Source organism: Penicillium cataractarum (assembly GCF_028827025.1).
Source record: "Penicillium cataractarum strain IBT 29864 chromosome Unknown utg000001l, whole genome shotgun sequence".
Classification (NCBI taxonomy): Eukaryota; Fungi; Ascomycota; class Eurotiomycetes; order Eurotiales; family Aspergillaceae; genus Penicillium; species Penicillium cataractarum.
The window spans coordinates 942,305-969,881 of record NW_026622737.1 but is presented as its reverse complement, the minus strand read 5'-3'; the positions used below and the strand labels follow the sequence as shown (position 1 = coordinate 969,881).

The 27,577-nt window shown below is 50.9% G+C and overlaps 8 protein-coding genes across 8 annotated transcripts; 4 read left to right on the top strand and 4 right to left on the bottom strand.

Moving 5' to 3' along the window:
* Positions 1 to 588: 588 nt before the first annotated feature.
* N7496_000345 (NADPH:quinone oxidoreductase family protein) lies at positions 589 to 1,738 on the bottom strand (the record flags this gene model as incomplete). The annotated part of the gene is made up of 2 exons (XM_056693276.1): positions 589 to 1,590; positions 1,706 to 1,738. 2 exons carry the CDS (start codon positions 1,736 to 1,738, stop codon positions 589 to 591), a joined length of 1,035 nt encoding a protein of 344 aa, XP_056560005.1.
* A 1,611-nt stretch (positions 1,739 to 3,349) lies between these two features.
* N7496_000344 (Clr5 domain-containing protein) lies at positions 3,350 to 4,476 on the bottom strand (the record flags this gene model as incomplete). Its single annotated transcript, XM_056693275.1, has 2 exons — positions 3,350 to 4,271; positions 4,349 to 4,476. 2 exons carry the CDS (start codon positions 4,474 to 4,476, stop codon positions 3,350 to 3,352), a joined length of 1,050 nt encoding a protein of 349 aa, XP_056560004.1.
* Positions 4,477 to 8,944: 4,468 nt separating this feature from the next.
* On the top strand, positions 8,945 to 9,337 carry N7496_000343 (uncharacterized protein; the record flags this gene model as incomplete). Its single annotated transcript, XM_056693274.1, has 1 exon — positions 8,945 to 9,337. The coding sequence occupies one exon, from the start codon at positions 8,945 to 8,947 to the stop codon at positions 9,335 to 9,337; it is 393 nt and encodes a 130-aa protein (XP_056560003.1).
* Positions 9,338 to 11,568: 2,231 nt separating this feature from the next.
* swr1 (putative SNF2 family helicase/ATPase (Swr1)) lies at positions 11,569 to 16,509 on the bottom strand (the record flags this gene model as incomplete). Its single annotated transcript, XM_056693273.1, has 1 exon — positions 11,569 to 16,509. The coding sequence occupies one exon, from the start codon at positions 16,507 to 16,509 to the stop codon at positions 11,569 to 11,571; it is 4,941 nt and encodes a 1,646-aa protein (XP_056560002.1).
* A 453-nt stretch (positions 16,510 to 16,962) lies between these two features.
* N7496_000341 (uncharacterized protein) lies at positions 16,963 to 17,593 on the top strand (the record flags this gene model as incomplete). The annotated part of the gene is made up of 3 exons (XM_056693272.1): positions 16,963 to 17,088; positions 17,170 to 17,481; positions 17,564 to 17,593. 3 exons carry the CDS (start codon positions 16,963 to 16,965, stop codon positions 17,591 to 17,593), a joined length of 468 nt encoding a protein of 155 aa, XP_056560001.1.
* A 960-nt stretch (positions 17,594 to 18,553) lies between these two features.
* Positions 18,554 to 22,841, top strand: N7496_000340 (C2 domain protein; the record flags this gene model as incomplete). Its single annotated transcript, XM_056693271.1, has 5 exons — positions 18,554 to 20,472; positions 20,526 to 20,711; positions 20,766 to 21,234; positions 21,297 to 21,881; positions 21,945 to 22,841. 5 exons carry the CDS (start codon positions 18,554 to 18,556, stop codon positions 22,839 to 22,841), a joined length of 4,056 nt encoding a protein of 1,351 aa, XP_056560000.1.
* An 819-nt stretch (positions 22,842 to 23,660) lies between these two features.
* On the top strand, positions 23,661 to 24,425 carry N7496_000339 (gamma-glutamylcyclotransferase family protein; the record flags this gene model as incomplete). Its single annotated transcript, XM_056693270.1, has 1 exon — positions 23,661 to 24,425. The coding sequence occupies one exon, from the start codon at positions 23,661 to 23,663 to the stop codon at positions 24,423 to 24,425; it is 765 nt and encodes a 254-aa protein (XP_056559999.1).
* Positions 24,426 to 25,220: 795 nt separating this feature from the next.
* N7496_000338 (adenine phosphoribosyltransferase APT1) lies at positions 25,221 to 26,006 on the bottom strand (the record flags this gene model as incomplete). Its single annotated transcript, XM_056693269.1, has 2 exons — positions 25,221 to 25,366; positions 25,526 to 26,006. 2 exons carry the CDS (start codon positions 26,004 to 26,006, stop codon positions 25,221 to 25,223), a joined length of 627 nt encoding a protein of 208 aa, XP_056559998.1.
* Positions 26,007 to 27,577: the final 1,571 nt, after the last annotated feature.

Genomic DNA, 27,577 nt, shown 5'->3' with positions numbered 1-27,577 from the left:
TGGAGCTGAATTGGGAGCCGGAGGAACTTCTTCGGGAGTCTCTTTCGTGCTATTCGTCAACTGGGTTGCTAGAGCAAGAAAAAGGGCCTTCATAGTTCATGTTATACTTGCTCGAGTTTTCTCTTCGCTTCGGTGGAGGGTTTTACTTTTCTACGAGAGCATGACTCCTTGCGCACCTACATCTTTTTGTTATACTTGTTAGATTAGATCAATAAGAATGTTTATCATTATTTCATGATGTTTCTTCTGTAATTGAGATGGCATGCGATCGTAGATTGACTGCTGGATTGTTGCGACAAGTCGATGGCCTGTTGACTTCGTCTTACCCTCAAACTTTTACAAGGATTATTTTTTACAGCAGCTGGCTGTACATATGAGCGTCTTCTCGACTGTAAATAAGCCAAATGCACAGTACGGACTCGCTCGCGGAGTGTTCCTGGTTCCTGGCTTGCGTATGATCCAATATCCTTTTACTTAGCCCGGCTCGGATAGATTTACCACAAGTTGATGAATGATATATGAAATGATATTCGATACCTGATTATCTACCGTCCCTAGTATATCCTCTAATATCCACAAACTCCTCCACTAGAGCTTACTCTTGGCCTGCTCATCGCCAGTCACATTGACCACGACCTTACCCCAAGTCTCGCGCCCTCCAAGCGCCTGCAACGCCTTAGGAACACTCTCAAGCCCAACAAACTTCTCATCCGTAAACGCAGTTCCCTTGAACTTGCCCTGGGCAACAAGATCAAAGATCCCCTTCCATACCTCACCAACAGTCTCCGTCTCACACTTAGCATACATACCCCAGTGCAATCCCACCAGACTAACATTCTTCAACAACACCCGATTAAGCGCAACCTTCTCAATCTTGCCAGCCGCAAATCCAATAACCAACAACCTAGCATTCCAAGCCACACACTTCAAACTCGCCTCGATCATACCAACGGGATCATAAACGATATCCACACCGGCCTTGCCATTCCCCTGCCGATGCGTAGCACACAACTTCTTCACCTCCTCGGGCCACGCCTTATCCGTATAATCAACGACATAATCCGCGCCAAACTGGGCCGCAATCTCGCGCTTGCGCTGCGTTCCAGCAGTCGCAATAACAGTCGCCCCCTTGGCCTTGGCAATCTGCACAGCGGCCAGTCCCACACCACCAGCCGCCGCATGAACGAGCACCCAGTCGCCCGCCTTCACGCCGGCACGATGCACAAGACTGCCGTAGGAAGTCGGCGCGGTCACAAAGAGACCAGCCGCATCCTCGAAGCTCCACCCGTTTGGCACGGGGAGCAGGGAGGCCTCCGGGGCGAGCACGTGGGTGGCATAAGCGCCCTGGATAGCGCCGAAGACGCGATCGCCGACGCGGAAGCGAGGGGATGAAGAGGCGGTTGGGACTGCAGCGATTGTGCCGGCGAATTCGGAACCGCCGATCCAGGGGAGGGGTGGTTGGTGTTGGTATTTGCCTTGGATTTGGAGGATGTCGAAGAAGTTTGTGCCGGCGGAGTGGATCTTGATTAGGTAGTTGTCGGCCGATGGGGCGGGGGTTTGGACTTCGGTGACTGTGAGGTCCAGTGGGCCCTGTTTTGGAGTGTTAGTATGGATTAGGTGAGGATAGGATGGATGTTGGAGGTTGAGGTGAGGTTGTAGTGAAAAAAAAAAAAAGGTAAGCGTAAGCATGAGTGGTGTAGTGTACCTTGACATATTCTTTGACTTGAACGGCGCGCATGGTGTCGGTAGGGTAATATGAAACCGATAGGATATAGCTGTGAGGTTATGATAACCAAAAATGAAGCAAATACAATGCAGCTTGCAAAAGATGGGTATTTCGAGAAGTCAAATTGTGGAGAGAGCAGGCCGAGTTTAGGGGGTGAGCTTTTCCCCGCGTGAGAAAAATGCCGAGGTATCTTTTCGGATAACCCGGCCAAAGCTCAAGGTCAATGTTATTAGGGCGCATGTATATTACATGATTCAGGTGAAATATCACGGCAATAAAACTAGGGTTTCTAGCATAAACTTGCACACTTAATATTATAGGTTGACCATAATGTCTACTTGGATAATTGATTGGCACCTTAGACAAGCTTGAAGCAAATCGTGAATACCAGCCAGTACAAGGCTACTATGAAACCCAAAATTATGTCTTCACACCCGTTTCGCAACCGTTTCAAAATCATGATTCTACAAGAACCAAGCTCAAAGATCATTCCCTGGAGATCAAACCGTTTCACGCCAAAATTAGGCCATACCATCAAACAACGGTGGAAGGGTATTCAGCCATCTCCGCGGGTTCAAACCCCGGCACTTAAGTCGATCATTACAACCCGAACGAACGGCCAAACGGAGGAATGAGCCACGGTTTCAACATCAGGTGAAAACAATAAGCATTAATTCTATTGAATGGATCGGATATATCTCGGACGAAGCTTTATTGGTAGGATCGATCTCCTCCCGATCTATAATCCGTGGACCCTGAACGGGAAACCGAACGGTTCGGGTAAAGACCCCGGTCGAGTGATAGCCTCTTATTTGGAGATAGAGCACTTGTAGTGCCGATAGTCCGTATGGACGGAGTTGATATCGCAATTGGATCTTATTGAGGACCTTGCGGGTGTCGTGCTGGATTTAATCTAAAGTGGAGATGGTGGGCTTTATGTCGATCATGGCGTTATCATGGGGTTTGGCCGTGATAGGCGATTCGGATGTACGAACCGTGTAGCTCCCAAACGGGGTAGATGGCCGTTGGCGTTGAGTATTGACTATATGCCCACGAGGATGATCTGCGGTTGAGGGTCCACTATTATCCCTCGTGATGTTTTCCTGGATTGTCCTTGGCCTGTTCGTGTATTCCAGCATGCCGGTTCATCCTCGTCGGGTGTCTTGATATTAAGCAAAGCAAAATGTAAAATGTAGAAAGTTAATTGGTTAGACGTGAATACTGTAAGACATAGCTTACAGGGTACTTTGATATGTGTACACGGTAGATCAGTAGAATATCGCATCAATTCACCAGAGGTATCAAAAGACAAAAACCGCCTATGCCAACGCCAAAAAACAACAAATGAACCAGGTATTCCAAATTGAGTCAACCACCCACTTCATAGGGCTCAACACCGAGTATGTCGTACATGAGATCTATAGAGATACAGATCACCCGCTCATTTTCAGATAATTAGAGAGAAAGAAAAAAAAATAGTGCAAAAGAAATATGAGACAAGAGGAAGGAAAGGAACAGATTTGCGGGAAATATAGAGGTATCACAGGAGAAACAACATCAAAAAGTCCGTTAAGTAGCAGCCCGCCTATAGATGGCCCTGCTTCTGCGGGCAATAGCAGGTCTTTAACCCATATACGGAACCATGGGTGCACATATCACTGCGCGGGGACCAGCCTGGGACGCAGGAATGGGTACCATTCCATGAGGGGGGATACTGTGGTGGTTGATGTGTTTCCTCTCGTGCTCAGGCCGGCCATGGTGTCCAGCATACTCATATTGAAGTGACATGGTCCTCTTCCACTGCTTAGGGTCGTAGCCATGGTACTCGGGCATCTCGTAGTGAGCAAACTCTGGCGAGAAAACGCCTTGTCCAGGGGAGACAATGTATCCGGCAGGAGGAGGAGGAGGCGCCAGTGGTGCGGAGTGTGGGACGCCCGAGGGCGGACTGATCGGTTCAAAGGACATGCCGTACCATTGCGTAGAATGCAAAGCCGGGTTGATACTCATATCGACAGAGACCGAACGTGGAGGCCATTGCGCCATGGCGGGGGTAGTAGTTGCGCCTGGACTGGGGATGCACGACTCGGGTGAAAGCGGGTATGCCGCATAGCTGGGCGTCACTGCGGACGTAGTGTTGAGCATGAGACCCTCGGCCACGGGAGATGTTTGAGCGGGCTGCTCAAAGGATGTGGTGGTTGAGCCGGAGTCGGAAAAGGAATAGCTTGCGGGATGCTGCTCGGGGACAATGTGGTCACCCGATGGGCTTGGAGTCAATTGTTGGGCAATGTGAGCGTTCCACTTGCCCGGCTGTGAGATCTCTGCGGGAGTGTAGAGGGATTGTCCCAGCCAGTCTGAGCGAGTGGTAGAAGAGGAAGATGAGGGCTTCCGAGTCACTGGGGAGGCTCTGCTGTTTCTAGGTGATGCCGAAGAGCCTCTGCTATCCTTCTCGGATTCAGGATCCTCGGAGCCTTGGGGCTTCTTTCGAGTCTGACGGGATGGTTTAGTGACGCGCCATTTCTTGAGGCGACTACGCAGTTGTGTTTCACTGGCGGAGACAATGTCAACTTCCAAAATTGAGTCTGATAACGGGTTGCTAGAGATGGCAAAATAAAGAAGACATACCTTGGATTGAAGTCGTCTGAACGAATCTGTTTGATAACTTGTTTGAGTGGCCATTCCTCCTCCATATACAGCTTGGCGATAACTGCTTTCTTCTTCTCCCAGACATCGGAGGATATAGAGGTCTTCATTCTTCCAATTGCAAGATGGGAGATGCGAGATGTCGAGACAGTGGATAAGTATAGAAAGAGTATTTTGGGTAAGAGAGGTTGAAGGAAAGCAGCCTTGAAGGATGAAACGATAGGTGGTCAACAGTACGTATATGTAGGGAGGTAGATGTCGTTGACGAAGCCAAGATTAAAGGGTAGGAAGGCCCAAAAAGAGGCGAACCAAAGAAGAGGGGATTCTCCGTAATGAGTAAGATGATTATGATGATGATGATGGGAGAGAGGGAGAGGAGTAAGAGAAGAAGAGGAGGAAGGAAAGAGTAAAAAATAAAATAAAAAAAGAGGGTCCGGGGAGGCGCGAATATAGAGACTGGACACACTCCGAATCAGGACGACTCCAAGTCCCGACTTCCTCCTCTCCTCCTCAACTTTTACCTTCCACTTCTCACCATAAACTCTTCCAGTATACCCCGAGTCAGAGTCTAATCCTTTCGGGTCTGGATCCCCCCAATCTCCACTTTCCTCGTAGGGGGTCTTCTTTAATCTCCCATGGCTACGGGTCTGTCACTAAAGTTCATCCTGTTAGTCTGTTACCCCCCCCCCCCCCCCCCCCTCATCCCCTCCATGGCTCCGTGGCGTCAGGACTAACACGCATGGTCGATCATCTCGGGATTAGCTTGACGATACTTGACGTGGATGCGAGACGTGCCCGACCTCGGTGGATGTGGATCGACGAAGATCCTCGGTGGATCATTGACATCTCGCGCCATCGCCATCAAGGCAACACTCGCAACTCTACTATCCCTAATGGAGCGCTTGGCGCATGGGGTGTTCGTTGCAGAACAAAGGGCTCCCCTCCCAGGATCACGGTACTCCAAGAGACTATACAGAAAACTACAGGGCCACACCCTTTTTCTTGTCTGTCCGGTCCCATCTAGCACGGTGCACCTGGCGGATCCCAGATCCAGATTCGACTGATCATCTGGCGGGATAAGCAGGTCCCATTATATCCCCCTTCCATGACAGCTGACAGCCTCGTTCCTTTGGTGTTCCTGGACTCGCAATCACAAAACTACGGGGTTGATCTATCGACAACAAACCAGGATTTCCCCGAGCCAATTCCCAAAACACGCCATGGGAAAGAAAGAAAAAATACCATCCTCCCAAAATTCCATAATATCCCATAATTCCAACTTTTTTTTCATCCCTAGTATCCAGGACTCGAAACTCTCTCTCTCTCTGCTCTCTACCATCGGAGATCCATCTGCAGGACCGTCTCTCTGTGTGACCGACTACTGCCTGAAATCCCGGCCCACCGTACCAAGATGGGAATAACACTCCGGTCCTCCTCAGCGGTCATGCGGCGAAACGCACTCCTGGGTCTGATTTACATTGGCCCCGGTCCCCAGGCTAAGCTGGTTAGCCTTGTGGAGATGGATTGACATGACCAGGGAAAGCTCCGGGAGGTTCCAGATAAGCCTGATTCGCACTTTTCCTCTCCCCTCGGCCTCATGGCTAATTCTCACGCTAGCCCTTGTTCGGTTACGCTCTCTCCTCATCCTATGATCCTGGTTCTCTCATCCCCCAGTCCAGAGTCTCCACCCCTCAAGGTGATGCTAGTCCGCCTGGATCTTAAAAGCTAAAAGGTCGCCGATCCTCACCGGTCCGGGCTGCTCTCACGCAATGTTCTGGTTGGGTGGACTCGATTACGGAGCTCTTCCCAAATGAAGATGATCAGAGCCGTTGGGCGTTTCAAACCTTGTCGGAATTAGAATATTTGAAATTCCGCCCTGTAATCCACATGCGCACGGAATCATTTGCAAACTTGTGGTTATCCCTATCGATTTTATGGGAAGAGGGGGGTTTATCGAAGATTCGAAAGACACAAGAGGGAAGGGGCAAAGAGGATCCTCAAAGCCGCTCCGATCCTCGTTCCCCATTCTCCAGACGCTATCGAATGAACGGTGCGCCAAACTGTCGGGCACAAGCACAGCCTAATAGAACAACCTGCATCCACTTGATGACTCTCACGACCCGTCTCTGCTCTCGTTCTCGCTTTGTATTTGTCGCAGAGGTCTCACTCTTAAGCGTTCTGCCGTCGATGTTTTATCGCTTTTCCCTCTTCTGGTCAGCAAAGTGTCGCCCTGGGCCGAAGCCACTCGACAATGCCACGCGAAAGTGGTATGGTGTCAAGCTCTAGTGTGAAGCCCCCTCTCGGACGAGACCAATAATGACGCGATTCGTGGAGCAGTAGTTCGTGAGGGCGCCAATCGATCCGGCTGTGGATCGCCCACGATCTTCCCGGGTCCCCAATAGTGGATGGAGTGGAGTCCACTTGTGGTCCAGTGAGCATCAGAGCCGCCCTGAGCCGGAGTCCTCGTCGACACCCAATGTCTATGTCTCTTTGGGTTTGCTAAAGGGTTCGCCGGAAAATATGCTCATTGAACACATGGTCAATGGATACATTGCAAGCAAGGAAAATAAAAAGCTCAATTGCTGAAATGCTGAAATGCCTGAACAGGAAAATAAAATGAAGAGCTACCTAAGAGTCTAGGACTAACAAGGATGACAAAAAAAAAGCAACCAAGCAGAGGCCACAGAGATCCGGCCGAAATCGCCACCTGGATATCCTGGTCAGTATAGCGTCCATGCTACTCACGTTTCTTACGAGCTTCCTGCCAATCATTATTTCGAGGATGCGGTGTGCATTCGCGCCTGCATCTGTCACAACTTTCACTTGCCTAGCGCGCGATGCGATGCACAAGCTGACAACATTCCGGGGGATTGACCGTGCGGGATAAAGTACCAACGTTCGAAATCTGCATCAGCTATTCCACACTCCCAAGTCCACAATGGCTACACACTCCACACTCCTGTATACAATTTTATCTCCATAGTTCACCCAATTGTTTTGATATTCTGGTCCTCCTTCTTCCAGGGTTCGATAATGATTCTCGGGAATAGGAGTCTACTCCAAGTGCCGGGACTATTGGAGTGCTTGGAGATCGCTACGTCAATCTCCAAAAGTCCGGCAGGCCAACCCCCGAAACCCTAACACGTTTCTTTGTCAGGAAATCAAAAGCTAAATCCATCGAGGTACCGAGGTCGTTACATAGAAGCCTATCTATCTCAAACCCCCCTTGGAACCGATCTGGAACCGAGTCGGATCCTTGCCCTGCCATGCGCGATCAAAAGGACCCGACCAATCCCATAGAAGGGGAAAGAAATCAAATCGAGTCGAGATCGGAATCGTATCGAAGGCTTTGTTCTACACTGACTCGTCTTGCGTCAACCCCCTGGTCAATCTATACGAACTGCGGACTATAGAGTCCATACTCTGTACATACTAAGCAAATGGAGATGCGCCACCAACAAAAGGCGGCAGATACCGCAAAACTTGCCAATCAGAAGCACCGGCTATCTTTCCGACGGCCGTTCGATGGTGCACCAAACTAGGAGTGGTTCACAAAAAAGATCTCCACAGTTTCTCCCTACGAGCTTGCTCCAGTAGCAACTACGGAGTAGCTTCGGAGAGAGCTCAGTCGAGCCCATTGCTTTGCTCTGAGCGAGGGATATTTTTACTATTCCGTTCGACCTGCTCACGTTCTCGCCATTTCCCCGATCCAATTAAACACGCAAATGTTATACTTTTTCGACCCTTTTTCTTGTTTTACGAAAATTGGGCAATCACAGGCGGCTCTCGATATTAGACAGCCGAGAAGAGAGGCGAATCGATTGCACCAGCTAAGCGGCCAGACTAGCAGGACTGGACTATTATTGTCCTGTATCTGGTGGTAGATGCTCGATGCTGAGCGCGGTTAGAGAGGGATCCATCATCCTCCGGATCTCCGTGGGTCCACTGCGAACTCATGGTCGAGGTTCCTTCTTCATCCTCCACTCCGTGTACTACTGACTGACTCCATTAACTACTGTCTACTCCATCCACTCCTGCACACTCACTATCTTTACTACGTCGGAGGACTTACTCTAGCTAGATCACTTCCCGATGGGACATTTTGTCTTCGTGCACCCCCAGGTCTTTCCGGTTAAGGTGCTCCGTCCCCACTCGTGAGACGCCTTCCCCAAATTCAACCCCAAAGACCAACCAGGTCTCAGAGCTGCACAGTCCAACATAAGTCATCAGGCCCAGTGCAAGGGTCAAGCTGATCGGGACCACACGAAGATGCTGGGGACGATGAAATTGGCCATCCCAAGCCATGCCCGGGGAATCTTCGGCGCTATTAGCCAGAACGGATCACCTGAAACCCAATTTGCATTCGGCTTGTCTGACAGAAGTTGGAACTAAACTGCAATGACTTAACCATGGGAATGACGCCCGACTTTCCTCCTCCGGCACCATCGAAAGTTTAACTGGCTTACCCCAACTGCCTCCATCGTATCCGCAGCGTATTTGCTCCAAAAAACCCACGCTGACTGCAACTATACTCCGTACGGAGATAAACTCCAGAACCAAACCAATTGCAAGACCATCATGCACAGGGTTAATTTCCGGCCCCGCCAGGTTTTTAACGAACCAAGCGCGCTGAAGAAAGACATGGGACAAGAGATCGACCAGGGTCTCTGGAAAATCAAACACTTTGTTCAGAGAAATGAGATCTTCTTTTTTTTCAATCACTACGGGTCCCTCATTAATGGCTTGATCGGGAGCAAGCTGGCCGAGGCGCGGGTGGCACTGGGGGAGATCGACGAGGATCGACCGGGTTCCCAACTCCTGATTTCTCCTGATCTTCATTTCCATGTGTTTCCGTATTATCGGCTCCGAAGGCTCGATGAGGAAGTGGAGGATGAACGTGTGTGGATAGTGGATACATTGGTGGATTCGGGCATGGACATCGGTCCCGGCATGATCGGTCTAGCAGATTAGCACTAGCAAGGTCTGCTACGACTAACTGCAGCAACACTAACTACAGTCAGTTAATTAACCTATCTCCATGCTGACTACGGAGTACCTGCGCACCACTAGCCCGAATTACGTGGTGCGACTCCATGTTGCGATCCAGCGTGCTGGGAGGCTTATACGGAGGGAGTTCCTGGAAACTACAAAATATCCATATGGGCAGTCATATCGTCATCCCCATGTCCAACACCTCACTTACAACCACGAGGTGCCAATTCCTCATAAACATTCCATAGAAGAAGTATGGAAACCATCTCCAACACCCAACGCCTAACGTATAGCACACAAAGTATAAAGCTACCAACCAACCACACCCTCATAATCCCCCTCGAGACGAGGTCCAAACTCAAGTCTAATCTAACTCCCAATAAGAAAAATGGATAGTTAGTATACTATCCGTACCGGGATATGGTAATAAAACACCACGGTCACCAAACAAACACCCCCTAGCCCTATGCACTCGAATAGGAGAAAAGAAAAGAAACGAAGAACCCCACGACGGAGGCATCTTTCCCTCCGTGCATCTAGTTCACGCCCCATCAAATCGTCAGAGGCGCACTTCCAGACCAGCTCATGAATCGCCTATCAAGCCCTGCGGAGGATGATGACCCAGCGCCGTGGATGCAGAATGCATCTAGATATGAATATGATCCACCAAACTGGCCCAAAGAGGCTATTCTCCGTGAGACGAACACAGGGCCAAAATAGCAAATACACCATCAAACTATTCCCGGCTCTAGAACGTATGGAGTGCCAACAATAACAACTCCATACTAGAAAGTGACAAATTGTATAGACTGCATTGCCCGGTATGGAGCAAACAAGATATAATTAGCATACTCAGATGGAGCCGTTAATCTACCTTTTGCAAGATTTGTCAACAGACGCAAGCCACTACGGAGCCAACGTATGGAGGGGGTGGAACCTACTTAGTTACAGTGCTAGGCCTACTGGCGTGGGTAGTCGATCAGTCGTTGTCGCAAACATCCGATCGGAAGGTTGTTTCGGAATTCGGGTTGCCTCAACTAGGAATAGCTATCTAGAGACTAACCATAGCTGGCTAGTAGCTAGTCAGCTAGGCTGGGCGATGAACAAGATATTGTTAGTTTGTTAGAGTGAGGCATGGTATCCATCGAAGAAGCTCACCATCACGGATGTGGTTAGGCTCATTGGAGAATCGGTTTGTATCCACCGACTAAGGGCAAGGCTAACTCAGGGCTGGGAGTGGGACTGGGTGGTTTGTTTTCAGGGGAGATCTCCAGCGCTAGAGGATAAGGAGAGATATTGTGCATGGGGACTAGAGATTAGAGATTAAAAGGTTGAAGGTTGAAGATTGAAGATTCAGAATTAAGAGGGAGGCAGATTATGGGAGATGATCTACGTAGTGTAAATTAGTTAGTGATTCACATGATATTCTAGATTTTGGAAGGGGTTGGACTAATTTTGAGGGAGATAGGGAGAATACTTACTTCAAGAATTCGAACCAGGTAAACGCCAAATACGGAGTTTAAGAGAAAGGAACCGTGTTAGGTATTTGGTAGAAGAGGTTGGAGATTATCAAAAACAACACTAGAAGAAAAAAGTAAGACATGAGAAGAAAAAGATACAACGCTATTCCCATCCAAAATAAAGTATACACAAAATACATGGCCACACATAGACACACAAGTACAGTAGAAGACAAACATTAGACCATCTCTATGTTGTCCTAAAGAGCAAGTCCAGAAAGCGAGTCTCATTGTTTTGATCCTTCGAGTCCCGATCTCCCTAAATTGACCACATTGTCTAACCACGGTCTCGCACAGTCCTCTTCATCACCACTATTGGGATGGCCCCTCCCCACTTGGTCGAGACTATCACAAACAAGTGCATATCCACACCCCACGAGGTTGAAAGGGCCAGGGCGCGACGATCCGGAAAAAGAGCACAGGGAACCGGGCGAGCAGGGCGAGCAGGGCAGATCATTGAGCATGGTCAGATCACTGCCCGAAAGAGGTAGTCACCTCCGGCGGGCAAACGATAGCATGCAAGAAAAGCACAATATTGGAAGATGAAACTCGGTGAAACGTTGAGAAGTGGAGAACAAGAAACGGCCCCTTTGAAGAAAGAGAAAAAAAGAACAGATTGCCCCCGTGACTCGCCCGAGAACTCGAGACCGCCAGTCAGAGCTGAGGGGTTCTTCAGGAGTCAGGGTACACTCAACGGCGTCGTTTGAGCCGGTGCTCTTTACCCTTCTTGGACCTCTTTTTGCTTTTGTCCACCGGTAGCACCAGGGGCTCGTCACGCATGTTCCACTCCATAAAGCGGAGCAGATAATCGTCAATGTGGCTCGGCTCTTCTTCCGCATTCCCGTCAGCCTCGGCCACGGCACTTATACCACCGGGATGCAACGTGCCCTCGTCGCCGACCGCGAGTGGCGTCCCAGCCTGGGCGGGCGTACCATGGGAGGAAGTGCGATCCTCGAAGTCGCCATCGTCCGCATGTTCGAGCTCCTTTTGCGCGTTTTTCGCTGCATCGATATCCTCCTTGTCCTCGGCTTGCTCGAAGGCTTTCGTACCGCTGGCAACTCGGTTGCCGAGAACCCGGTCCATAGCAGCGCTGGCTTCGTCGTGGCCATCACGGGTGTCTTCACCCTCAGGCATACCTTCCACGTCCCGAAGTTTGGTGAAGTAGTCCGTGGTGAACTCGCCCTCCTGGATGATCACGTCATCGAGCATGCGCTTCTGGTTGGCCTTGCGCAAAATATTGGACTCGATGGTGTACTCGGAGACGAATCGGTAGATGTGCACATCGCGAGTTTGCCCGATACGGTGGCAACGATCTTGACATTGCTTGTCCATCGCCGGGTTCCAGTCCAGGTCGTAGAAGATGACGGTGTCAGCGCCCGTGAGATTGATACCAACACCACCCGATCGACTAGACAGGATGAAGGCCAGAATTCGAGGGTCGCTGTTGAATCGTTCGGTGAGCATCTGCCGCGACTCGACTTTGGTAGTTCCATCAAGTCGGAGATATCGGTGACCGTGAATGTTGAGGAACTGCTCCAGGATATCGAGCATCTTGGTCATTTGCGTGAAGATCAGTGCGCGATGGCCGCCGGCCTTGAGGTCCCGCAGCAACTTGTCCAGTCGCTGAAGCTTACCACAGTCGTACTGCAGCAATCTCTTGTCTGGGAAAGCGATGGAAAGGCGCATCCGTGCCTCGTGGAAGGGATCATGAGGCTGATCCTTCGAGGTGTTCGTCAGGAGACGGGTCTCAACGGGCGTCAAGGCAGCCTCGGTGGTCCCTGCAGCGACGGCCGCAGGAGTAACGCAGGCGAACCTCTGAACGTAGCCATCCATCTCGATAGAGCGCTCCTCGATGGTCAGGATCATCGACGCAAGAACGGACGACCGGCTGGACAGCCACTCGGCCATGTTGCTCTTTCGCAGAGGGGCATTGGACAAGGCGTGCTCCTTGTTAGTGCCGGCTCGCAGGAATTCGATCAAGCTACTGCCATAGACAGGTCGTCGACCATGGCGCTTCGATTCAAAGTACAAGCACCGCTCGAGCTCAGCCATTCTCCGCTTTCGACTGGCATTCTCCAGGGACTGTAGGGTCGTCTCCATGGTGGTTCCGTCAAAGCTCATCTGCCAGTTGGTTCGGTTGTACTGGCGTTCACGAAGGTTTTTGAACGGACCAAAGGCCATCAAACGAATGCTGTCATCTGCAAGTCTACGCGAGATGTCTTCTCTTGACACTGGAGCAAGATTGAGGAAGTCCAAATCAACCTTGGTAAGTGGGTGGTCAAAGAGCAGACGCCGTCGGACCAGTGACTCTTTGACAGTGTAGTCCGTAGCGACAGATCGAGGCATGGCAAAGGACGTAGAGATTGGTCTTGTCTCGAAGAGATCGGGATGATTGCAGACCTTACGGAGCTGCATAAGACAGTGGATGATGGAGAGGAAGTTGCCTGATGCAAGAGTCTCCTTTGTCTGGGCCATGGACATGAAGCCGTCGTAAAGGAATCGCTGGCGCTTCGACAGCCGGCAGTAGATTACATGTTCGTATTTGCCGGGCATCTGCTTCTCAACATCGGCCTTCAGACGGCGTAGAATATAAGGGCGTAGAACGGTATGAAGCTTGGTGACCACTTGCTTGGCCTCGTCGTCCATAGTCTCCCTTCCATGCTCCAGAATCTGTTCCACCGGTCGCCTGAACCACTCCGAGAAGTCTCTGAGGTCCGCAAAACCCTCGATGCCATTTCCATCGCCGTCCGAGGGCATCAAGAAAAAGAGAAGAGACCAAAGTTCCGTAAGATTGTTCTGAAGCGGTGTACCGGTCAGAAGCAGGCGAGCCCGAGTCCGGAACGTCAGAAGGGCCTGCCATCTCTGCGACCGGAAGTTCTTGATGTTATGCGCCTCATCGAGGATCATGTAATGCCAGTTTCTCCTCTTAAGAGATTGCTGGTCCTGCAAGACTAGTTGATACGAGGTGATCAGGACATTCCAAGCATTATCGTCTGTCCAGCCACGACGTTTCGCCTTGCGCTCCTCTTGATTGCCATAGTAGGTCATGATCTTGAAGCCAGGGCACCATTTCTTGAACTCCATCTCCCAGTTGAGCATGACACTAGTCGGGACAACCACGAGATGGGGGCCCCAGACGCCATGATCCACGGCAAGATGGGCGAGCAGAGCAATGGTTTGGATGGTTTTACCAAGACCCATCTCATCGGCCAAGATACCGTTGATATGATTGTTGTAAAGACCGGCAAGCCAGTCCAAACCGTAATGCTGGTACTCACGCAGCGTCCCGCGCAGGAGATGTGGGATTGGTGTCTTCAAGCCGGGAGCAGGAGAGTTACTGGTTTGCAGTGCCTTCTCCAAGGGAGGCTCATAAGAAGACACGGACTCCGGCTCGGATGGTTTGGTTGCAAATGTGCCAGGAGAAGCCTCGCTAGAGAGTTCCCCACTAGGTCGAGTATCATGGTTGATAGGCTCAAGGTCCATTGACTGGGATTTTGCCTTCGGTGCCTCTTCAGCGGGAGCGGGAGTTTCGGAAGCACTGGTGGGTTCAAAAATTGCGGGTGATTCGATCAGTTGGTCTTGATCCTCCATTGGAGTATCAACCATTGAGACATCTTCGGTATCGATAGGAGTGGGTTCAGCAGAGGCTTCAACGACCTCCATTGGAGTTCCCTCGCGCGAGGAGTCATGGCCATTAGGAAGGAGAGAAACCTCGTCGGGGTCCTCAAACTTCACATCTTCATCATCCACAGCCTCGTCATCGCCATCCTCGCCTACTTTGGACACAGGAAGGTCCTTGGACGAGAAGAAGCCAAGAAGTCCAGGGCCACCATCATCATCACTGCCCTCTTCGGATTCCTCGTCATCAGACTCCTCATCGCTGTCGCCCATATCATCATCCATATCAGTTGACTCGTCGCTATCATCCATTAAAACAGAATCAACGTCATCCAACTGAGCAGGAGTTGCCTCAGAATCGACTTCGTCGGGTACAGCTTCGCTGTCAATGGCTGACGCTGGTACGCCAGAGGTCACGGAGACTTCGTCTAGAGTGTCTTCGGCTGGCAAGTTGGCGTACTTTTGTCGGAGTTCCTCGGCAGTCAGAGCAGCATCGTCATCGACATTGGCTTCGTCGTCGGTTTCAGATTCCGAGGTTGACATATTGCTCTCATGATCGGACTCGGAAGACTCCAATTCGGAATCCGAAACGTCATCATCACTGGTAGCGGGAGCATCACTGTTCACTTCACCGAGAATTTCTGATCGACGCTTCTCAAAGAGCATGGTTGACTTCTTGATTGCACGGTCGAGGGCCTGCTGGTCTTGCACCTTCCGCTCCTCCTCCCAGCGGGCAAGGCGTACTCGGTCGATCTCGGCGCGCGCTAGATCAAACATCTTCTGAAGGTCCTTCGCAACCTGCTTCCGCTTCCCGCGCATTTCCTCTTGCTGCTCTCGAAGGATGTCTTCAGGGTTCTTATGGCGTTTCCGATAAGCGTCGGCACACCATTGAGCAACCAACTTGGCCATCTGCCGGTGTCGCTTGTGTTCCTTATCCAAGAGCTTCTGGAAGTATAGTGCATGGGCCACGAGATGATCCTGGTGCGAGTATTGTGGTGGCGGTTCCTCCTGCTGGTCTGTGATGTAGGCCGAGCAGACCTCTGAGCTCAATGGCCCGCCAGGCTCTGCCGCATCGATCACTTCACGTCGCCTCCGAGCCTCTTCGAGAGCTTCTTCAGAAGACAATAAGCTAGGAGCATCCTCATGGTCCACCCATTCTCGGAATGACGGGTAGTTCTTGTTGGATACGTGGCCAGGGTGTCGGATCGGAAGAACCGGCTTCTTCACCTTGATTCGCAGTCGCGGGACCTTGATCGACCCTTCCTGCCCTCCTTCATTATGCATAAAAGTATTATCCGGCCCATCACCGGCTTCGGGGGACGTCGCCGAAAGGGAGGGGCGGTCGCGAAGTTGGCGAGGGCTGGCGCCGTTGGTAGTAGGACGGGGAGGGTGTTGGAGATTAACGGAGCTTCGGGATCGCGCGCGAGAGTGATTGGAGGGCTTCGGAGCTGGAGATTGTGAGACTGCCTGTTTGTTGCCAGCGGCAACGTTTCTTGTAGAACCCGTTCGGGGGGATCCATTAGCCGTGACCTTGCCACCAACCTTCCCATTAACAAGAGTACGCGACTGCGTCGCAGCCAATGGGGATGATGTTGCAGGTTTCGTGCCGTCACGAGCGTTCTTCTGGATGTATTGGTGTTGTGCTGCGCGCGTCTGCCGTTTGTCGGACTGAGGCTGCATCTCTAGCGGGATCGCGTTGGTGCGCGAGGACCTGCGTCGGCCCTCCACGGTAAATGAGGTCGGTCCATCGACCCCAATCTTCTTCCATGGTGGCGAAGGTGGCCTGGGAGTGGAGCGACGCGATGGAGTAGTCTCTGTGAGTCGTCGCTTCTTGGATGGCGGGCCTTCTAGTTGATGGGTAGGTTCATCGTCTTTAGGTGCCGAGGGGACCTCCTCGGAAGGCGCCGAATCATCCCGAATTTCCAAGATGGCTTCTTCGAGGCGCGGAGAGTCCGGGACAGGCGTCAAACGTTCATCTTCAGGGGATGGGCCGTTCGGGCTGCCGTTTTGCATGACTTGAAGCCGCGGACGACAGGGGCCTTCTGGAGAGTTGACCCCAGTTATCCCAACAATGACGTGGTTGGAGTAGGCGATTTGGGCATCAACGAGTAGAGCTGATCGAGTCGAGGTGCCACCAGAAGTTTGGCATGCTTATCGGCTCGGTAGCGTTGATGGGGACGGAAAAACGAGCAGGATGGGGGGAATGCGTGAGGAAGTGGTTTTTTCGTCGGGGCGAGACTACACTTGTAAGCGCGCCGCGCGTGGATGCCTGTTTCTGCCTCAGGCCACAGTACCGCAAACCTCCATCCGTTCCATCATCGACCCTGCAACCCTCCCCCCAAGTCCCCTACCTTCTTATCTTTCCCCTTCCAACGGTCTTTTGGTGGAGCTGTAAGTATCTTACAAGATTGGAAATGGATTTTGTGTCTTCTTTACCCCATTACTGATTCTCAATTCCTCCCACAGATGCTGTCCCAACGGATCCTGGCCCGGCGCCTGCCCCAGGTTGCTGCCCGCAGTGCCATTGCCCCCCGCGCATCCTTCTCTCAGATCCCGGCCCTCCGTGCTGCCGAGGTTGAGGATCCCCTCCAGGTATGAGAATGCCTATACACAATGATGACTCCGGTGTTTCGCCGGGCGGATCAATTGGCGGATGTTAACGGACGTATCCAGAATGGCGGTTACCAGAACCCTCCCCGCGTGAAGCGTCAGTTCAGAGATCCCTACGGCGGCTGGTGGGACAAGCAAGAGAAGCGCAACTTCGGCGAGCCTGTCCACGAGGAGAACGAGATTCTCGGCGTCTTCAGTCCCGAGCAGTACAACCACGTCAGCTCCGGCAAGGGCTTCCTCCACCTGGGAGTGTTCGTTGCGGCCTTCCTCAGCCTTTGCGGTGTTGTCAGCCTTTACTATCCCGACAAGCCCAGCGTCCCCAAGGCTTATGTCGATGGTCTGGAGAAGGAGCTCGGTGGTCCCAATGCCGTGCCGGTACGCATACAAAGCTATACACTATGACGTCCCAGCGAGGACTCGGTGTGGATATCAGGCTAACTCGCTTTCTAAATTCTAGGCTCGCAAGGCCGGTGAGGACAAGTGGTAAATCCAATTCTCTCGCCCTCTGCTTTCCTTTTTGCGTTGTGTGTGTGTGTGTGTGTGTAAATACCAATCCGATTTTGTTTCCTATATTCGGCGTCACTTGCGGGTCTGATATAGTCCATGGCCGAGAAAGTGTTTCTGGCTATTTGACACAGACTGAATCAGTCCAAGAGAAAAACAAAGAAGTCCGATCATGTTCATTTCAATGTTCACCGAGTACTCTAAGCCCAGACTCGTGACATGTCCGATCAACAACTGGTCAGTCTCAGTGGGGCCGCACCGAGGCTAAAGCCACAGTGGCTCCCTTAGGATCTTACGACCGCCAACTGAGACTGAAACAGTTGTCGCAACGATTATAAATGGTACATTCCAAAATTTGTAAGAGCGAGGAGCCTGGCGATCAACGGGGGATCCATTGTCAATATGCCATATACAGATAGCCCTTGTACCTACGACATTAGTTCAATGGTATACGTAGTACCCGACACCCTTGCGTAGATCGGGCCCCAAGGGCGGCCCTGCAAGGCCACAGAGCTGCATGAAATGCCAAACAAGCCCAGTAGGCCGGTAAACGGCATTCGAGCAGAGCATATTTAGCGCGCTTGGTGTTTGGGTAGCTGTTTTTTTCTCTGTCAGTGTTCAGCATTCAGGACTATTGTTTTTGGTCCGGGCGCCTACGTCAGTTGGTTCGGCAGCTTTTGGTTGTTTCATCTTCCCCCCCCTCCTTTCTTCTCCTTCAGTAAACATTCGAAACATTTCAAGCACCCCGTCCCCTCCAGCTCGGCCAAGACGTTTCCACTTTTCGGAATCTAAAAATCAGCTGCTTTCTCAGACACAAAAAAGGCTCTACCCAAGTCGTTCCTCCAACGCGCGCCGGCTGGTGGTCTGCGTCCATCTCCATCCATGGTCCCGCATTCCACTCGCTCTCTCCCCCGAACGTTAGACAAATCCAGAGAAGCGCCTCATGTCGACGGCATCTAGTCAGTCCCGAGGAGTCAACCGACGGATCAACAGCCTCCAAAATGAAGGTCGCCATTCACGCAACTCGTCTCTCTCGCGCCGGCGACCTCTTACGGCCGCTATCGCAAGCAGCCATGCTCTCCGCGTAGCCTACCTGACCTACCTACTTCACCCTCGATCCCGTCGCATCCAAACTGCACCAGCCGCGCCGGCGCGGCCGAAGCGATCCTCGACCTCGATCCATGATTTGATGAGTGACTTTTCGCTAGTCAGGGACTCGAAGAGCACCAGGATTCCTCATGGCTTTGTGTCGGAGCTGGAGAAGCGGTTGACGGGGGTGTTGATGGGAAGGGAGAAAAAGAAGGAATACCAGGATCACTTGGTGGTGCGCACTTTCGCCGTCTTTCTCAATGTACTCAAGGAGGACTCCTTCCGCAAGCGCATGGAGAAAGACCGCCGTGCCGAGGATCTGCTCCTTATCTTTTACTCCAACGCAGTTAAAGAGTTGAGCAAGGGCAAGGAACAGGACGATGATAGCTGGAAGCTCATGGTGGATCGCCACGTTGCGCTCTTTGTCCGTCTCTTGGCGCTGATACTGAAGAGCAACGACTGGGCCAAGGACCGTCCGGAGCTTGCAAACCGATTGTCGGTGCTAGAAAACAAGCTTCTTCTGCAGGATCAGGACTTGACGGGTTCAAATGGCACGACATCGACGACGGAGGTTCTTGCCCCGCTGAGTTACGATGTGAAGGACATGCCTTTGGTACAACATGTGGCCAAGATCTTTGGGATGACGAATGCCCAAGCCCAGTCCGAGATCGATAAACACAAGTCTGTTTGGACTGAAAAGGCAGCTCTGCAAGATCTCAAGACCTACCAAACACAGTTGAGCCTTCATACCCGGAAGACGCTGTGTAGAGAAGACTTTGAGACGGACGATGCGTTTGAAACTTGGAAGAAGAGCGAAGGTCCCGATTTGTCGCAGATGATGCTTGCAATCGTGCAGTCCAATCCGGAACTTGCGAAAAGCACTCCTGGAGCTCTACCAAAATTCAACGCAGCTGCCGGGGACGACTTGTCCTCGCCTCGAGACCGAACATCCTACGCGATCGATCAATCTGTTGACTTCAGCTCGCTCTCGTTGAGCGGGGCCGATGGCGACTCTGAAGAGTCAGACACATATACCTTTATCCCATCGGATCCGCGAGGCGTGTACAGGTTCATTCTGAACCAGACATTGACCCACGACCTTCGTGATCGGGAAATTGAAGCGAGTCAGGCTACATCAGATACGCCATCGATGAAATTACTCTCAAAGCAATCCACAGAAATGCTCAACGAAATTTGTCTCCGCTGGCGGATTCCCAATTTCTCGCGTATCGTGTTGTTCCTCGACGTCATTCAATCCAAATACGTGGACTCTGAAATTGATCTCAACACGCTGGACTCGGCATTCACATTTGTGAAAGAGTCGCCCAGTAGCGAGCCGCGGGCCAAACGCAGCAGTTATGTAGCTTCTTCCGTCTTTGATAGGCAGAAATGGAGCGTGCATGATTTGCAGACCATGCAGCAGCTATTGTCCAAGATCCATGAGGCCCTGTTGCGTGAACTTTACGATGTGATGATGGACTGTTTCGAAGCGAAACCCCGCCCGATTGGTCCTGTAATGTACATTCTTGAGAATCACATCCAGATGGATCCGAGCTATACGGAGAACCCCGAGGACATTAACCGTTTCTCCTCGTATGTGCAGGATGGTCTCGCGCAGAAGGCTACGGAGAAATATCAGAGTCTCATCGGCCAGTTGATTCCTGTCGACCAGGAATCATGGCGAACTGATAATGTAATCCAGCTAGGTGATGCGATTTCAAAGTTGGCACAGAAGATTCAGAAGCGTTACCGGAATAACCCTGAGATTATGGGGTAAGTCATTCATCTTTATACATCATTTGGAGCCAGTTCTAACGGTGAAATAGTGTAAACCCTCATCTCACACTGTGTGTCAACATGCTCCCCTTGTTTGCGGAGGACGCGCATGAAATGGTCATTCGAATTATTGAGCACGCCAAATCCGAGAACGAGGAAATCGATATTGAAGACGGATTCGACCTGTACAGGCAGCTTGCTACGATCAGACGTCTTTTCACAAACACCATCCCCGAGTAAGGGCAACAGGACTTGTCTCAAAAGAAAACTCCGTGCTAACGAGCTTATAGGACTCAATTCCCGTTCCACGTGGAGGGTCTCCTGGAAGAGTTTGTCTGGCGTTGGCTCCGTCTTACAGATCAAAGTGTCATGGAATGGGTCAATCAAGCCATTCGGCAAGACAAATTCACCGTCCGTGGAGGGGAGCTCGCCGAGGTTGTTCCAGAGGAGAATCGGCACAGTGTGTCGGTGATTGATATCTTCCGCTCTTACAACCAGGTGGTGGAGAATCTGATCGGGCTGGAATGGGACGACGATCTTCAGTATGCCAAGTTCATGACCGCTCTTTCAAACTCCATGGGCAAAGGTGTTGCAAAGTACTGCGAATCTGTGGAGCAGATGTTTGCCCGGGAGATGGACCGTCTCACCCCGGAGCAAGAAGCGGCATTGAACCAGACCACCCAAGAGAAGCTCATGCAATTCGCCAAGGACACATGGACGAACAAGGACAAGATCGAACCGTTCCAGTTCTCTTCTGAGGTATGTAAACCCTGCTGGTCAACAGTATTGGAAAGTCCTTCGTCTAAATATCTATACTATAGTCCCTAGTGAAGTTGAACAACATCGAGTACGCTCTCACGCAACTAGACAGACTTGAGCGCGAAATCAACGTTGACGGATGTGCCGATGTTATCGCTAAGAACACCCCGCCACAGCTCAAGAAAGTCCGCAAGTCCACTACATATGTCTTTACAATCAAGGTCGTAGAGGCAGAAGACCTCAAGGCCTGCGACATGAATGGTGGCAGCGATCCATACGTGGTCTTGGCTGATGAGTACCAAAAGCGGATTGCGAAGACGCGCATCATCTATAATAACCTCAACCCCCGGTGGGAGGATGCCGTCGATATCACCACGCAGGGACCTTTGAATATCATCGCGACTATCTGGGATTGGGATGCAGTAGGTGATCACGACTACGTTGGGCGAACGTCGATCAAGTTGGATCCCGTCCATTTCAGCGATTTCCTCCCGCGGGAGTATTGGCTCGATCTGGATACTCAGGGACGGCTTCTACTCCGTGTGAGCATGGAGGGTGAGCGTGATGACATCCAATTCTACTTTGGCAAAGCTTTCCGTACCCTCAAGCGCACGGAGAGGGACATGACTCGGAGGATCACCGAAAAGGTATGTTTGTTGCTTTCCATGTGCCACAATGAACCACCCAAGATCAATATCTCATCTTCCTAGCTCTCTGCCTATATCAGCCATTGTCTGTCTCGCCGGACATTGAAATCCCTACTCTCCCGCGGCCTCAGCATGTCGACCGTATCGAACTTCCTAAACCGCAATCGCGGACAACCAACCTCTACAGGTCCCACCCCTGCCGACGTTGAGAATGCCCTTGACCCACTCTTCAACTACTTCAATGACAACTTCGCCATCATGAACAAAACGCTCACCGAAGAAGCCATGCGCATGGTAATGGCCCGTCTCTGGAAGGAAGTCCTCGCCACTATCGAAAGTCTCCTCGTCCCACCTCTCTCCGACAAGCCCTCGCACCAAAAGCCACTCACTATGCAAGAAGTCGATATTGTCTCACGCTGGCTCGTGCTACTCCTAAACTTCTTCCACGCCGTCGACGAGGAAACCGGCGAGGCCGGTGGTGTCCCAATCGACATTCTCAAATCCCCCAAGTACCACGAGATCCAAAGTCTGAACTTCTTCTACTTCGAGCCGACGGAGAATTTGATCCGTACTTCCGAGCGTATGGCTTCTGCCAACGTGAACCGTCAGCAAGCCAACCGTAACCGTGCATCGGCGCCTGCGCATCTAGGCGCTACGGGTCCCAGCTATGGTGGACTAGGCGTGCCGGCTGCCCGCCGCGCAAAGAGTATTATGCTGTCACGGAACTTGGGCACGATGAGGAAGGTTAAGGAGGAGAAGCGGCGCGAGGCACAAGCGGATCCTAACGACGACATGATCCTGCGAATTCTGCGTATGAGGCCCGAGGCTGCAGGATATCTACGGGATCGCAGTCGTCAGAAGGAAAGACTTGCAGCTGCAGCAGCTGCAGATGCCATTGTCAAGCAGAGTTTGATGGCTGGTGTGGGAAGTCGAATGAGTGGGACGATTCCACGGCGTTGAGAGAAGAGGCAAATGCAGTGTATGAAGGGGGGTCTGTCGTGTATGATTTCATGGGAATTGACCTTTTTTTCCTCTTGGTCTTCTCCTTTCTCATCTTTTTTTTCCTTCGTGCTCTATTCCTTTTGTGTTGTGTTTCTAGCGATTGATCGATGGTTTTTGAGGATACCGCGCATGACTGGTAATATCATCGTCGCATTCCGTTTTGGTGATTGGATTGGCAATGAATGTCATGATACTTATCATTGATTTGCTTGTGTGTAGATATATGGATATCCTAATACTTAGTATTCCTAATACTAGCAGGCCGTGAGCGTCAACATCTTCTCGCTAATGAGTCAATATAAACCATGAGTTTATTTCTAGATATAGCCGTGGGACACTGAGAATAAGGTACCACAGTAGAGATTTTAAGTTCCCTGGTCCATAGTAAAAAGGCTATTACAGATCCTGAAGAGTCCTAGGTTTTGAAGGCTCGGAATCATATCAGCTTCTATCTATTCCAAGTAAAAGCACCTCACTCATGCAGGGCTGACTCACGCAAGCACGTTATTCACCCCCGCGCTAGGACATTTACCGAGTTCATCTCTACAACAAACCTCTTCGAGTCCAACTACAGAAGACTCCTACAGTCCACCCTTCAAGCAGCCACAAGCTAGCGTATGCTACCCCACCCCCCTCACAATCACCCTTCTAAATCATACTCAGCCCTATTTCCAGGTCCAATCCCACCCGCAATCTCCAACTTCCCCGCACAAACCCACAACAAACCACCACCGCCAGATATCTCTATACCAACCAACCCAAACAAATCCTGTCAACATGCAAATCAACATGCACATAAAACCCCAACCAACAGAAACCCTCCTCCCACTCGACATATCAACAACAACCACCCCCCAGCATCATCCAGCGCAACCACCATCCCCAAAACCCCACCTCTACTTCGCCTACGGCTCCAACCTCTCCCCAACCCAAATGACACTCCGCTGCACCATAAACCCCTCGCACTCCGCAAAACCCCTCGCAATAGCCTCCCTCCCACACTGGCGCTGGCATATCAACGAAGCAGGCTACGCGAACGTCCTCCCACCGGCCGGTCTGCGTATATCCTCTCAACTCAGTCCCGCCGCGGACAAGATTCCCATCTCGGGAGTGGAAGACACTGTGTACGGAGTGCTTTATGAGATGGATCCTGGTGATGAGAGGATTCTTGATGGGTATGAGGGGATTGATACGGAGGCGGATGTTGTGAAGCCCGTACCTGGTAGGGAGCGGGGCATTGACGTTGATGTTCGGCCGAGGGAGCAGGGGGAGGGGGATTATAATAAGTGGTATGTTGATGCTGTGGTTGTGGAGTGGCTTGATGGGGGGAGTCAAGTGGAGTATGAACGGGGGAAGTGGAAAGGAGGGGAGAAAGAGACGGTTAGGATTTTGGTGTATGTTGATGAGGAGCGGGTGGTTGTTTCGAGGCCGAATGCGGAGTATATTCCAAGGATGAATCGGGCGATGAGGGAGGCGGAGGAGTTAGGGGTTAGTGGGAGGTGGTTGGGGGAGGTGTTGAGGAGGTTTATTCCTGAGGAGTGAGATAGAGAGGAAGAATAGATGAGGAGATATTAGATAGTATAAAGTATACAGTTTAGAGTCTCAGGTTGAATGTGTGTTATATGTTATAAAGCAGTAACTATGAATTAACCAGATATCCACCCTGGTATTACCCATATAAACAGTTTTCAATATGCACGAAGGTAACCCTTAGAAAAGTCTCCATCATGATAGAGAGAAGAAGCACGAATCAAAAACAACCACAATTAGAGGGGAAAGAAAAACATATTAATTTCTCCAAAAGAGGCGGGATCTGAGCCCGCTCTACTCCCGCCCTGAATCATATAAAAAAATGAATAAAAATAAAAACAGAAAAAAATATAAAGTTAGGAGTATTATGTCCTCCGTATGGGAACGAAACATGCCCCATGAACAAATCCAATCCAGGAAACCCAAACACACATCTCCACTCCCAAAATAAAGAGAAAAAAAAACTCGGATAGCCCGGGGAACTCGAAGTAGAAGGTTTCCGGGAGTGGCGGTTACCGAATATACCCTCGGTGGGGTTCATACACCGCCAGATGCCCAACCCGAGACTTCGATCAGGCTTGAAAATGAAGATCAGATGCTGATCACGGGAGTGTGTGTGAGGGGAGAGGAAAAAAAATGAACATGGAGATGAGACACAATGGCACTTTTTATTTCAGTAGGTGTGGAAGGTCGCATCGAATCAAGCCGGTTGTCAACGTATCAACCACGGGATGCAAGGAACATGCCAGACGAGAAAGGTCGAAAGGGTGGGAAAAATGGGTGTGGATGAGAGTGGAAGATAACTGCTTAGGCCTGGCCGGAGAGCAGAGTGTGGACGGGGGCGGGGAGCTTGTCGCGGCCGTGGAGGAACTCGAGCTCGAGGAGGAAGATGAAGCCCATCAGGTCACCGCCCATTTTGCGGATCATTTCGCCACCAGCCCAAGCGGAGCCACCTGATATTGATGTTAGTATGGATTGTAAGGGTTGTGTTTGGGGGGGGAATGTGGTCGTATACCACCTGTTCTATACCCATCTTACTATACCAAGTATAATGGTATAGTTCGAGGTATAGAAGAGATAAAGTATACCACACCCAACATCGCAAAACTCACCAGTGGCAATAATATCATCCACGACAATCACCTTCTGCCCGGGCTTAATAGCACCCTCCTGCATCTGGAAGAAATCCTGACCATACTCCTTCTCATAAACCTGGGTCACACAAGCACCGGGTAACTTGCCCTGCTTGCGAACAGGCACGAAGCTCGCACCCAGACGCAGCGCCAAACTAGGGCCCATCAAGAAGCCACGAGCCTCCAGACCAACGATAACATCAGGCTTCTGGCCACCATAGGCCTCGAGAATTTGCAGCTCGAGCGAGTGGATGAGAGCCTCGTGCAGCTTGGGGTCGGCGAAGATAGGCAGGATATCCTCGAAGAGGATGCCGGGGGAAGGGAAGTCCGGGAATTGGCGCAGGGCGGCGCGCAGGCCTACTTTAAGACTGGCGAGTTCGGCGGCGCTGGAGGGATGGGCGGCGGAGTGTCCGGGGACTTGGGCGGAGGCATCGGGGAGGGTGGAGGGTTGAGTGGACATGGTGAGAAAGGGAAGAAGAGGGGGAGAGGAAGGAAGAGGGGAAAGAAAAGAGGAGGAGTAGAGAGGAGGGGGGTGGGATGAGATTGGGATTAGGGTGGAAAAAAGAGGGGAGGTGGTGCAAAAGGTCGAGTTCGTGTCAAGATAGTACGAGGTAAAAAAAAAAAAAATTAAAGTGGTAAAAAACAAAATTTTGGAGAGAAAAAAAAGTTCGGTAGGTTGAAAAATTACGGGTCCCGGTTGATAAGCACAGCTGCCCCTCGGCGGGGCATTTAGGAAAAAGTCTAGATTTGGATTTGGGATTACTTAGGCTTCTTGGTTTACTAGGTATTAATGGATAAGATAATATATAATAGTGGTAGTATTTCTCAAGTATACTAATAAATTAGAATAGTCGAAGATAGTAACATTCTATGTAGTAATGTACACTGTCGAGTCTGTAAAAAGACTCCCGATCAACCAGCGGTCAGATTGCGGTCTGTGCAGCGATCATCTTTTTAGGGGCAGTACCTAAATCAGCTAGAAGACCTTTCGGACAGATCTCCTTAAGTTACGGAACAAAAGAACCTTGCTAAGGTGCGATCCCTGGACATGCTCCTTGAATGCCTAGAAGACGAGAAAAGTCCAGTAGAGTATACTACTATACTCGGTATAGTAGTATTAGTAGTATAGTATAGGAATCAAGTAAAGAGTACGAAGAATAATGATAAGACCACTCTTTAGAATATGAAACAATCATCTTGTACATGGTACCTTGTAAACAGTATCCATAATCCAGCGGTGACCCCTCCATCGTAACACCCCCGTCACGCCATCCTTGATACGTTCTCGCCGGTTTCTAGAATCCCGCACATGCAGCAGCTCCTCTCCCAACCTTTCCGGCTTGTGGTGAGATGTCTGGCTGGCCCGTCCCGCTGCGGGCCTCGTTCGTTTTTTGACTGATCTGCGCGATTCAGCCACATTTGCCATAGGGAGGGGAGAGAAGGGTCTACTTTTGTACAGTATTCATTATACAACGGTAAAACGCAAGGATAACCTCTGGATGTATTCATACTTGGCGGTAGATAACTATACAGAGAGCAAACCCCTAATCAGTCTGGTATGTTCGTGTCTCTGATCCCTTCCTTCGAACACTCCGTCCTCCGTACGGAGTTCTACTTAGGGCTTGAGGCTAGTCTTCTACTAACGGACGCCATTTCGTTCGGGCCGGGCGAATCAGCGGGTGCCCTGCGAACAGGTTCTGCCCATCACACCATACGGGGAGACCGATCGGCTAGCTGGGATTAGGACAAAAGAGGGAATTCCACGTTAGGGTCTCGGTCCTAGTAGTTGATTACGAAGGGATGTCCCTTTCTTTGAAGAAAAGGTATAGCGGTACAAAGCAGGTACATCACAACCCTGTCAGTACACCATACTCTATCTACATCTGGCCCTCCACTGCATCTAGACCTTCGAATTTCCGATCCAGTGATGTAAGCAGCTAACCCCTCGAGATCTGACTCATAAAACAAACTATAAAAAGCATTACCGACTTCCGCCGATGTCTTGTCTAGAACTCGAACCAGAACTAGAGT